Source organism: Condylura cristata, unplaced genomic scaffold, assembly GCF_000260355.1.
Source record: "Condylura cristata isolate star-nosed mole 26May11 unplaced genomic scaffold, ConCri1.0 scaffold00025, whole genome shotgun sequence".
Lineage (NCBI taxonomy): Eukaryota > Metazoa > Chordata > Mammalia > Eulipotyphla > Talpidae > Condylura > Condylura cristata.
The window spans coordinates 31,980,444-31,992,595 of NW_004567126.1; the positions used below are offsets into that span (position 1 = coordinate 31,980,444).

At 53.0% G+C, this 12,152-nt stretch overlaps 1 protein-coding gene across 3 annotated transcripts; it reads right to left on the reverse strand.

Annotated features, from left to right (window-relative positions):
- Positions 1-1,521: 1,521 nt before the first annotated feature.
- Positions 1,522-11,795, reverse strand: ZNF557 (zinc finger protein 557). 3 transcript variants are annotated; one of them, XM_012729536.1, is made up of 7 exons: positions 11,624-11,795; positions 9,855-9,967; positions 8,992-9,056; positions 8,539-8,665; positions 6,169-6,264; positions 5,596-5,678; positions 1,522-5,484 (listed from the first exon to the last, which is right to left on the reverse strand). In XM_012729536.1, exons 2-7 carry the CDS (start codon positions 9,880-9,882, stop codon positions 4,702-4,704), a joined length of 1,182 nt encoding a protein of 393 aa, XP_012584990.1. In that variant the 5' UTR covers positions 9,883-9,967; positions 11,624-11,795; the 3' UTR covers positions 1,522-4,701. The 3 variants fall into 3 exon arrangements, with proteins under 3 accessions (XP_012584990.1, XP_012584991.1, XP_004689482.1); XM_012729537.1 differs by lacking the exon at positions 11,624-11,795 and having other exon boundaries at positions 8,992-9,069; positions 9,855-9,964; XM_004689425.2 differs by lacking the exon at positions 11,624-11,795 and having other exon boundaries at positions 8,992-9,144; positions 9,855-9,964.
- Between the last annotated feature and the right edge of the window lie 357 nt (positions 11,796-12,152).

The window sequence follows — 12,152 nt, forward strand, 5'->3', positions numbered from 1 at the left end:
GCTGGCTGCGAGAGTCCAACTTGGCCCCGCGGCGTGCCCCCGGCGCCTCGTGGGCCCGCTCTGCCCCGGTGGGACCCGTGCCCACCCCGCGGGCTGGCGACTCTGGGGGCGGGGTCAGGGCAGATCCGGCTCCGCCTGGCTGGAGAGGTAGCTGTGGGGAAAGGGCTGCAGATGCGCGCCCGGAAGCCCCGTCCGAGCCGAAAGAATTGCTGGCCTTTGTGTGGGTTCTGCACCTGCCCAGGGAGGGGCAGGCCGCCACGAGTGGGCAGGTCTGTGGTTGCGAGGGCAGCGTGTAACTTGCCTTTGCCCAACAGTGGCGGCCGCCTCGGGCCGCTGATTCCTTGTCTGCGCGTCCGTCCGTCTTTTGAGAGCATGCTCTCCAGGAAGCGACTTGCTTCTCTGAGCGCTTTGAAAACTGGACAGCCCAGAAACGTGCCGTTGTCAGCTGCCCTCTGCCTCTTGCGCTCAACGTGTGCTAAGTTGCCAGTGTTGGGGAGTTGGCGTGTGGCCCCACCGGGAAGCGTCCCTTGCCACAGAGGCAGTCAGTCGCGAGCTTAACCACTGGCTTCCCCGTGAATAAATCCACGTCGCTGCTGGAATAACTGATGGCTCTTTGTGAGGCTGGCACTCGAGTATAACGTAGCTACCCAGAGGGATACAAAGGGGTGGTTTGTTGTATGGTGCCAAAGTCTTCCATCACCGAAGAGGTGCAAACTTGCCTAGACGGTGTGAATGAACGAGAAGCTAGGGTCTCGGCAGATCAGAGAACAAATTCGGGACCTCAGAACCATTTAAGAAAACGCATTGTTAAGGCTCTTCATGCAGAACACCCTCACAGCGCAGCGTGCTAGTTTCCCAGTGAAAAGGCACGTGTGTATTTCCATCAGGAGCACATGCGTGTGCGCGCACGGCCACCTGCAGACACAGGTGAAGGCTTATTTCAGAAAACAACTCCGCGAACCAGGCCAAGCAGCCAGGCCTGCTCTTCCTGGAAGCCCTGCCAGCTGCAGGCCCAGAGGCACGTCTTAAGGAGTTCTCACTATGGCGGGGAGGTCAGTGCCCCGAAAGGGAAGCAGCTTTGGGGAAACGGCAGCGTGTCTGCATCTCCACCCCAGAGGCTCCAGGCCTACTGCTAAGTGCTTTGGGTTTTACAGATCTAAGTAAATCCCCCTGCCAGCCCCGCTTGGGTCTTCCCACTCCGGCTGAGCCCACCCCGGCAGCCTTCGGACTGGCAGACAGCGCCGGGCAGCCCTCTCCCTCAGTCCCTGTGGAAGTGATGAGTCGTGTTGGGGTTCCCACCACCCTGGTTTGGGAGCCAGTGGCTTGCTCACGCCCAGTTTGTGCCTGGGGTGGCTGCTGCTACCGGAAGTGCTGCTGCCTCCGGGGTGGGAGGGGGGGCACTTGCTCAGGCTTCTGTTGCTCCTGTTAAAACCGAGCATGACATGCTGGGGCTTCGCGGTCTGGGGAGTGGCTGGACGATCTCTAGTTTTGGAAGATCAACTTAATTTTAAAAGTATTTTATTTTGAAAGTTTTGACTGACATGAGAGTGTAAAACTATACAGGGCTGCAAAACCATCCTGTTAACATTCAATTATATTTACTTACATTTTGTCTCTTGATGACCTTCCTTCCCGGGCTTGGGCGTCTTCGTAGGGCAGTGAGGTCATTTTCCTTCAGCCAGAAATTTCTCCTTCATGTTCTTGAATAGTTCTGGATTGTTTTCAGTGTTTTTTTTTTTTGTTTTTAAATCTTGTCAGAACACGTCTTTTTCTGCATTTTGAAGAAAATTTGTTTACAGAATCTTGGACTGCTGGTTATTTTCGTCCATGAAACTTCTGGAGCTCAGTTTCTTCCTTCCATGGTTCCTTTCAGAGGCTAGTAGCATCACTGTTGCTCCTTTGGAAGCAATCGTCCTTTTTCTTTGGCTGCTCTGGAGACTCAGTTTGTCTTCTATTTTACAATGTGTGCACAACCTCCAAAGCCAGTGTTCACGCTAGACTTAGAGTGTGACATGACAGTGAGAACCTGCTAATACAACACTCTATCTACTTGCCAGCCCCAGCGTACATGTAAAGTGGCTTCAGAATCATTAACCCACAGTTATGAGAAACAGCAGTTTGACCCGGAGTACGGGGTCCATGGACAGTTCTTTTCGTGTTGGCCTTATAGTCACCGATAAAACAGTTTTCCAAAGTAAGTTGATTTCCTTCATGGAGGCTGTTAGCCATCCTGTATTTCCTCTGCGATCTGATAGATTAATCTCTATTTAGCCTCCGTAACAATCACTCCTGTGGCGCAGTTCTCTAGATTTCTGAAGTTCAGAGTTGTGTACCCACTAGCCTGTCAGCGATCTTGACAGAATGATTCCATCACTCCCAGATTCTTCATGGGCCGCATGTGCAGCTGTCTTTTTCCTTTCCCCTAAAAAACATTCATTCATTGTTCTTCCCTAGTTTTGCCTTTTACAGACTGTTACACAAAAGAACCATGCAAGCAATGGTGTTTTTTTCTCTCACTTAACAAAATGTTTTAAGTCAAGGTGAAGCGTACACACAGTGCAACTCACATGTGTAAAGTGACAGCTTTTGTATTCTGGCAAAAGGACACACACACCTAGTCTATCCACAGAGAGAACATTTCCGCACCCCATGACGTTCTTTATGTACTGTCACAGTCAATTCCTGCTCCTGCTTAAGTTTATGGGCACATTGTGTTTTATATCCAAAAATTAGAGAACACATGGAAACACGAAACTTTTGTTCAATTTGACCTAATAAAATTAGCAGCCCACATATTGCCTTCCAATGGACATTTACAGAATGTTACCTCAAAAACAAACCCAAAATTCACAATGTTGACTTCAACCAGAGGTTACTCTTAAACCCAAGAGAGATCAAGGGCTAGGCAGACGCCGCCAGCCGGCAGTCCCTCCAGGGATGTCCAGCACAGTGGCACATCACCTCTGGGCTTCAGGAAGACCTCAGCTAGTTTTCAATACTGCTCACTGACCACTTGAACATTTTTCCCTTTCAGTAAATAGGGGAGAAGGGTATACATGGGTATAAATGTCATTGCAGGAATGGTAAAAATCAACGCCACAAAGTCCATTTACTTGACAAAAATGTCACGATGTTAGAAAAAGTGTATAGCAAACACAGTCTCATTTCCACCATGAGAAATGAAATCAACTCAGGGATATTCAGAAATACTTTTTTTTTTATGACACAGATATTAATATTTTAAAAGTCAAGTCTAAATAATATATACAAGACTATGGGACACAATTTATGGTTTATTTTAGATCATTACAGATATAAATGCTTCTATTAAAACACTTAAAATTCGTGAGTGGCCCAGCCAAAGGAAGAGGCACTGTAAAAGATAACCCCACTCTCCTCACAAGTCCACTTTTCATTTCCAATTTATACAACATGGGAGCTGCACAATGGAGGAATCACCATGGTGACTACATGGCTGGGGTGCCCTTGTGTGAGTTCTCACATTTCAACAAATACAGGGATCACTGAGACTTTCCAGTGCTAATATGCTAGCAGGCCGCACATCCAGGGAGAATCTACTGTTCCTAATACGAGAGGCATTCTTCTTGTAGTCACACATTTCTTTGCAGCAAGTGCTCATAGGTTCCTAAGAATGTGGAAAAATGGAAATCATTCCAATACTGATCACATCTCATGGGAATTTTTTTCTCCAGAATAAGTCTTTATATCTCTTGAAATTGGGGAAACATTCAACTTTTCCCAGTAATTACATTCAGTATATCCATACTGAGTACTTCTGCTCGGTAATATAAATGCTTTAGTACTGTGGGGTTTCCAGCATTCCTGTGGCTCCTCGGGAGGGGTTTCTCACGCTTTCTGAGGGATGACTGTCCCAAGAGCTTCTGTGTTCTGATGATGACAGTTTCTCCTAGTGGGAACTGCCACGTGACACCCCAGAGATGCCACTGATGCTTTCCTATAGCCACCCGCTTGTGTTGCTCCCCAACACATAACCTGTGGTGCACATTGAGGTGCACTTGAGCTGACGGCTTACCAGGCTGTTCTTATGAGGTTCTCCACAGTGAATTAAGATGAGAGTTGCTGAATGCCACCTAACACTGACTACACGGAAGGTCTTTTTACATGAATTCCACTGCAAGCATCAGGTGGTTTCCAATGATCTCTCTTTGGGTACACTGGACTCCCCTGCATTTAATCAGGATAGGTCTGTGAGACAGTAAGTATGGATTAAGCAACAGTAAGTCTTCCTGAGAATGGGTCAAAGGGGGCGTGGATGACGTATTAGCGTTCCCTTTTGCGAGAACTGGCTGCTAGATTGTTGCCTTTGTGGCCCCATGGAGAGTTGCATGTGGTGAAGGAATGGCAGTTCCTTGCCAACAACTGGGAGGAACAGACCCGAGTGAACACTTCTGGAAGAGGGTTTACTCTTTTGCAGTAAACTCAGATGACTATGGCTCCTGTGACATCTTGACTACCTCATAGATAGCTTGAGACAGAACTATACCATGAGCTGTTTCCAAATTCCTGACTCACAGAGTTGTGAGACTGTCTCAATAAATGTTGTTGTCGATAGCTATGTTTTGGAAGAAAATTTATGCAGCAACAGAGTTCCTATATCAATTATGAATTACAAGTTGTCTGGAAATAAAAAATCAGTGACTGCACCCCCAGTTACCATATTCATATCCACCGGTTATGTATTCGCTTGTGCACTGAGAGGTAAGAGTTAGTGGTGAAAGATTTTCCACACTGATTGCATTCATAGGGTTTTTCTCCAGTGTGCGTCCTCACGTGTTTCTTAACAGCCGAGAGATTATTAAATGCTTTCCCACAATTGCTGCACTCATAGGGTTTTTCTCCAGTATGAATTCTCTTGTGTACAGTAAGTGAAAAGCTACTGCTAAAAGATTTCCCACACTGGTTACATGCATAGGGTTTTTCTCCAGTGTGAGTTCTCATGTGCTGTGTCAGGTACGAGCTCTTCCTAAAGGTCTTTCCACAGTCATGGCATTCGTAAGGTTTCTCTCCCGTGTGAATACTGTTGTGTCCAGTGAGGGAGGACCTCGTGCTGAAGGCCTTCCCGCACTGATTACATTCGTGGTGATTCTCTCGCGTATGAATTCTCTTGTGGCTTTTGAGGTTACAGCTAGTGCGGAAGACGTGAAAACACTGGTTACATTCATAAGGCTTTTCTCCAGTGTGGATTCTCACATGCAGTCTCAGTGAGGAGGGGTCGTTGAAGGTTTTCCCACAGTCATTGCACTCGTAGGGCTTCTCCCCATTGTGGATTCGCCTATGAATAGTAAGGTAGGACCGACTGCTGAAGGATTTCCCACACTGGTTACAGTCATAGGGTTTCTCTCCAGTATGAATTCTCTTGTGCTGAGTGAGGTTAGATTTTGTGCTGAAGACTTTAAAACACTGGGTACATTCATTAAGTTTCACTCCAAGGTGATTCCTTTCCTGTTGATTAAGAGATCAATGATAATTATAATTTATAAAACTTTAATATTTAAAGCTATCTTAAGAATTTTCCTGCCACAAAATAGCAGAAACTACCCAGTTTAGCCTTACCGCTTTCACACCATTAGTGTGTTCTTTTCTAAAAGCATGCTTCTTAGGAGTTAGCCACTGGGCTTTAATTACAGTCTCCAAATCTGAAACAAATTGAAGGTAAATATGAGTTGATGGAGAAAAATACAGTGACATGCACACACAAGTAGAGGCACAACTCCGAGCGGCTGGGCTTTTCTCTGAGAAGTCTGCAAGGAAAATGAACTCCGTGTGCACACAGTAGCTGGGTTCTATAAAACGACCCTGACACAGTTAACACCGACCAGAAGTTTACAGAAGAATTAACAGGAATGCAAAGTTAAACTGGATAAAGTTTATACATGTAGGACTTAAATTTAAAAAGGACGAGCTGCCTTTTTCTTCTTCCGCTAAGGCCAAATCAAAATCCGCAATGCTGAGCGGAATGGTAAAGAGGAAAGACGGAGGGAGAACAAGGAATGCCCTGGCCATCTGCCCAAGAAAAGGCACCTTTCGCAGAGTAACCTGATCGGCATTTCCTACAGGACTATTCCCCTGTGCCCTGACTCACGGGCCACGCTGGCCTGCACATGGACTGTGCCACCCAGTGCTCACCTGGACAAGCGCCTGGGAGAACCCCGCCTTCCTCGGCCGGTGTCTTGTCTTCTTGTTCCAACTGGGAGATCAGGCTGGGTTGATCGACATGACACCCTAAATCATGGAGAAGACATACGTTGTATTGCTCCTATGCAGGTGATAGAGCAACTAAACTCAACAACTCCGTAGATGGGGAAGAATGATTGTGGGCGCAGTGGAATAACCATCTAAATGCTAGTGGACATCTTCTCAAGGGATACAAACACAAGCATCCTCACCCAGGAGACACGGCATAAATATTTCCGAGTCCCAAGGCCACCTCAGGAGGCCGAAAGCCTGGAGCCAAGTGAATATCAAATGAGGCAAAGAAAAGACATTCACGTCACAGGGAAGGCATCAGATACAACTGCCATGTCGCCCAACTTATCTGTCACTGTGTGACTAGACCCACACAATCCTGGGGCAGAAGTGCTTGCGAAGACTGCTGAGGGCTTTACTGGGCACAGAGCCTCTCACAGCCAAGCCACGCCAAGCCCAGAATATACATCGCTCTCAACTGCCCATGGAACTTTTTCAAGAATCTACTTTTTCAAGAACTGACTGTCTACTGGGACAGTCACAATACATTTGTGGACAGAAGTCCTATCAAGCATCCTTTTTTGATCATAATTTAGGCAGAATCTAGAAACCAACCACAGAAAGCTGTAAGAATCATTACACATACGAGTATACTAAACAACATGCTATTAAAAAATTATCAGGTCAACATGGAAATCAAAGGAGAAATTAAAAAAAACACGGAGAAAATGAAAATAACTAGAAGTGTGTAACACAACAGAAGCTGTACTAGGAAGCAAGTTTATAGCAATAACAAAAATCCAAATTTATACTTCGAGAAAAACAGAAGAAAGATTGGACCAGAAACGAATGAACTAGAAAACAAAAGGCCAGTAAAGAGCGGTGAAAATAAGAGTTGATTCTTTGAAGAAAAGAAACAAAACCGACAAGCCATTAGATACGGTCACAGAGAAAAGAGAAACCCCGAGTTAACAGGACCAGAAATGAAGGAGGTGAAATTATAATGGATGCTCACAGAAACACTGGGATCACGAGAACCTAGCCGAGCGTCAGGTGCGAGACTAACAGCACGCACAGGATAAACAACAAACTGGAATTCACAAAATCAAAACTTTGCTCAGTGGCGCTACCTAGAAACTGAAGACACCAGTGGGCCAGGAGTGGGGCAGGCGGTGAGGACAGGTGCCCCGCGCGCACACGCCCCCAGCCCACTCAGCCAGCCAGATGCGAAAGGGCTGGAGTCACGGTGCCCCGGCCCGGGGGAGGATCGCGGGTCAGAGCCCCGGCACAGCAGCACGGCACCAGGGTGGGCACCAACAGCACCCCGCAATCTGGAGACGTGGTCTCGGTGACGGGGAGGCCCTCGGGCCTTAGCCAGCCAGCAAGAGACAGTGTGAGACACCGCGGCTGAACCCCCATGTTCGCCCGCGCCCCATGGCCCACAACACCTCCTTCCTGCCCCTCTGCGGCTGCAGACTCGGGGCCCCACTCCACGGGCAGCTGTCCTGCCCGTCCACTCTGACGACGCGGCTCTGGCTTTTCTGCCTGACTATCGATGCCGAACCCCGCCCCGGACTCCACGCCTGGTTAGCGCCACAGAATGAGAGGGGCTGGTCACAAGCCACATTTTGGTTAAGAGACACAGGCCCTCGTGAAGCACATGAGAAGGCTCAGTGTCACCAGGCAGCACTGCGAGGGTGAAGGTAACCCGCAAGCACACGGGGAAGTTAGTCGGAACCTCCTAGGCTGGTGACCGGCGGAGGCGGGTTCGCGGCTGGAAGACAGTTGGGCGGTTTCTCTACAGTCAAACGCGAAACACACACACCGAGCGTTCTGCTCCTAGGAGACAGAACTGAGACCGACACTGAGCCCTGAGCACAGTGCCACGTCCCGAACAAGGCACCAGGCGGGCACCAGCTTGTCTGCCACCGGGACAGACAGCCCAGCGCGGCGGCGGGCGCACCAGTGCGGGAGCAGCACTCGGCCGTGAGGAGCCGGCGGGCCCGGCCCGCGCACCGCAGAGCGAGCCCGTAAAGCCGCGGCCATGGGACTTTATGGTTCCAGTGACAAGGAAGGTTCTGAGGGGAACCCCGGGGCAGGGCCCTCAGCTGCCAGCGGGTCTCTTCCGAGGGGATGACAATATCCAGAAATCAGCGCGGGTGGTGGTACAGCGTGGTGAATGGATCAAGGGCCACTTAGCCGCACTCTTTCAAACGGTCAATTCTGTGTTACGTGAATATGACCTCAGTCACGTGAAAGAGAGAAAAACCGATCCACGGTCCCCACAGACGGGGCCGAGGCCGGGCTTACCCAGCCAGGCCAGGTGCCGGCAGGTCTCCAGCATCACGTCTCTGTACAGCGTCCTCTGAACCGGGGCCAGCAGGGCCCACTCCTCCGGGCTGAACTCCACGGCCACGTCCTCGAAGGCCACCAGGCCCTAGACCGGGGCAGACACTGACTCATCAGAGCGCCCCTCCGGACTCCCTGTCCCAGGCCCCCACCTCCGAGAGCAGCGGGCTGGACACTGTCGAAACCAGAGGGGCACCAATAAAGCCCCAGTGGCCAACGGAAGCTGAGTCTGGGAGACTCAGGTTGTTCTCAGTGCGCCTGGAAGCCCTGAGCAGAGCGCGTCAGCGGGGGCTCTGGAGGAAGCGTGCGGGGTGCGACGTCCAGCACCACTGTCGGGGCCCCTCGCCCGCCACGGCGCCCAAAGCCCTGTCTTGCTGCGAGGTTCTAGTCACCGAGAGAGTGGAGCCAACTCACCTGTAACCAGCTTGCCGGGAAGCCTCGACCCGGCCCTTCCTCCTCTGGGACTCCGTCCTGAGAGGCTGGGGAGAGGGGCTGAGCTGCAGAAACATGAGCCGCCACAGCCCCAGTGTGCTGTCCTGACCCACAGATCTGAGTTTCTCCACCTGCCTGCAATGGGCCAAACCCGCCCAGCAACCAGAGGAAAGCCTGTTTCACTAAGGGTCAAAAATAGGGTCGACGGCCCTCCCTGGTAGTGCAGCGGGTTGGAGCTCAGCACTGCAAGCTGCCTCAGCTGCCTCAGCGCAAGTGCAATCCCCGCCGGGAGCTGACCCCCAGGGCGCCGCAGACCTCTGCTGGCCCGCCACAGTGGGGCGCCCACTGCTCCCCTTAGCATGTTGTTCCTCTGCCTGTCTTGCTCCCTGCTCTGTCTCTGGGGAGTCCTCTCACCACCCCTGCACCTCTGGCCTGTACCCCAGTTCTGTATGCGTAAATACATCTTTTAAAAAAGAAAAGAAAATGGGATTGATCACATTCAAGTAAGCTGCCTATTCCCACTTTACGGATGCAGAAGTTGAAATTTGAGGGAATTATAATTACTTTATCACCTTACTAAATGCCATACAAGTATGAGTTTATTTCTTTAGCGTCTATAACATTCTGTTTCGTGTGGGACTACTTTAGTTCCTTATACAACTAAATGTTGCGCATCTTTCTCTGAGACTTTCATCCTTTTCTCTCTCACCACCCTCGGGACTTGCTGGAGGTGCAGCCTGAACTCCACACCCCCCGCCGGCGAGCCGCCCCCGGCCAGCTCCCAGCCCTGACCCGCTCTGTGGCACCCGAGCCCTGAGTCTGGACCCGGAGGGGCCACCACTTACCGTAAGCGGGGCACAGGGCAGCCGCCATCCCGACGGGGAGGAGGTTCCCCTGAACAACCAGGTGGTGAGGGGACCGGGCCCGCTCTTCCTCCTGGCGCACGCTGGACAGGGCTCTGGAAGACATGGAACAGCAGGAAGGCCTCATGGCCTGTCCGTGGTACAAGGCTCCTCAGCCCATTGTGCCCAACAGCAAAACGGGGCATGTGACCCCGTTCTGCTTCTGGGGGGCCAGTTGGGGCTGCACTCGGCAAACCCCTTCCCTGTATAGACTGGCCCAACAGTCCACCGCGGCTGTCCCACCAGAGCCCTCAGTCGGTCACAGTGCCTGCCACACCCCCAGACGGTGGCGCCTGGCTCCCGCCGGCTTCCGGCCTCCGGGCTCGGGCGCTCAGCTGACTCAGAGCGGGGAGACCAGCAGCACTTCCTCGTGAGTTTCTCGACGCCAGGCCCTGAGCCCCATGCCACGCTGGCACACGTGCCCAAGGGCCGCCCTAGATCCTGTCTTTGCCACCTCTATTCTGAGCCTCTCCGGGCGCTGTCCAACCCGGAACTCCCAGGGGTCCAGCCCGGTCCCTGCCAGCCACACCTGGCGGCCGAGCGCTGGGTCGTGGCTGCGGAGCCTGAGGCAGATGTCCAGGGTGCTTTCCAGGCACTCATCTGAGCTGGCGCCCAGTGGCTGAGGGCCAGGAGCGCGCACACACTAACACTTGACTTCTTGCATGATGTGGGAGGAGGGGCGAGGCGGGGTGCAGACACCCGCCTGCTTCCGCCGCAGGGCGAGGGCCTAGTGCTCTGCTCCTGACGCACGGGCGCAAGGTCGCTGCGGTGCTCACTGCAGCGTCTTTTAACTTTGCTATTCCACAACCTGGCCTGGGAGGACTCGTCTCCTTCCTCACCTTTCTGGTCCCTCCTACTGAGGCAGAACAGGAATTCAGCACAAAGGCTGCAGCACCCGACCCCACCGAGACTGCTGTGCGTGGTCTCCAGCAACACACGCTCAGAGCACACCACTGGCTCGAAACTCCACCTCTCATTCTACTGGCGGGGCTACGGAACGGCCAACGCTCACCATCGCTATGTAAACGCCTGCCCCTTCTGTGAGACAAAAGTGGCCTCAACCTGTCAGGGTCCCTCCGTGAGCCCTGCCCCCACACTTATGGATGCACACAGAACTGGGGTGCAGGCCAGAGGTGCCGGGGTGGTGAGAGGCTTCCCCAGAGACAGAGTGGGGAGCAGAACAGGCCAACTGAGGAAGCACACTGCCGAGGGGAGCCCCGGGCGGGTCAGGAGGGGCCTGCTGCACCCTGGGGTCACCTCTGGGGCGCGGATCGAACTCGCACTGAAGCGGCTGCGGCTCTCTTGCAGTGCTGCGCTTTTTAACCTGCTGCGCCACCAGCGAGGGCCTGTATTTCGAATCTTCATGGAGAATTTACAAGGCTTTAGAAGTCAGAGCTCGTAGGCCTGAGGCAGATTGCTGAGAGCCCCGCGAGTCTGGTGAGTGACGTCCGGAAATTCTGAGTCCCACAGAAAGCAAGACAATGCCATTTCTCTGGGGCACATTACTTGCTTAAGGTGTGCTTACTGGCATAACAACCACACACACTTCAGTCTTTTCCCCTTGAACATCCTCCAGCAAAAATAACTTTCCTCACGATACCCTCACGGTGACTGGCTCCTTGCCTTTGCAGAACGCGGGTGGGCCACCATAGGGCGTCCATCCGCAGGGCAGGCTGCTGGGGCCCGCTGCGGGCGCTCCACAGGGACCTCACCTGATCGGCGAAATCCTCGGGTCAGTGGGAGCAGGCGAGGCTGCTGTCAACGCCAACTCGAGCTTCGGAGGTGCTCCGCCTGTCTGCGGGGGACAAGGGCACACTGGCTGCTTTCGGGCCTTCTGCGGGCTGACCTACTTGCTGGGTGCCAAGTGCGCCCCTCACCATTCTTTTGGAAGCACCGTGGGCGGCCCCGGGACTCCCCGCTTCCCACCCAGCCCTCCTTCCCCCAGCTGGGGCCTGCTCCGCTGGCCGGTTTGGAGGGCGCTGGGGAGATTCCCCACGGTGCAGACTCGGGGTCACCCGGGGCGCCACGGACGGCGACTTTCCGCATTCGCCGTGGGTGGAGGGCGCCACGGGGGCTTGCCCACCCGCGCTCCGGGAAGCTTCGTCCCGGGGCGGCGCAGCCGTAGAGGGCGACCTAGAGCGGCCCCTCCTCGGCCCACCCGGTGCCAGGGCCGCTGCCCGCGTTTACGACGCCGCGCGGAGCCTGCCAACAGGCCTCCGGGCGGGTCCCGGCAGGGGCCGG

Bases quoted from the DNA above. Each gene is read 5' to 3' on its own strand.
- ZNF557 (XM_012729536.1), bottom strand. From the start codon at position 9,882: ATGGCGGCTGCCCTGTGCCCCGCTTACG. The intron at 6,265-8,538 runs GTAAGCCCGGCC...TCCATGATTTAG, and splicing joins CCGGCACCTGGCCTGGCTGG to GGTGTCATGTCGATCAACCC. The intron at 5,679-6,168 runs GTGAGCACTGGG...AATTTGTTTCAG, and splicing joins TCTCCCAGGCGCTTGTCCAG to ATTTGGAGACTGTAATTAAA.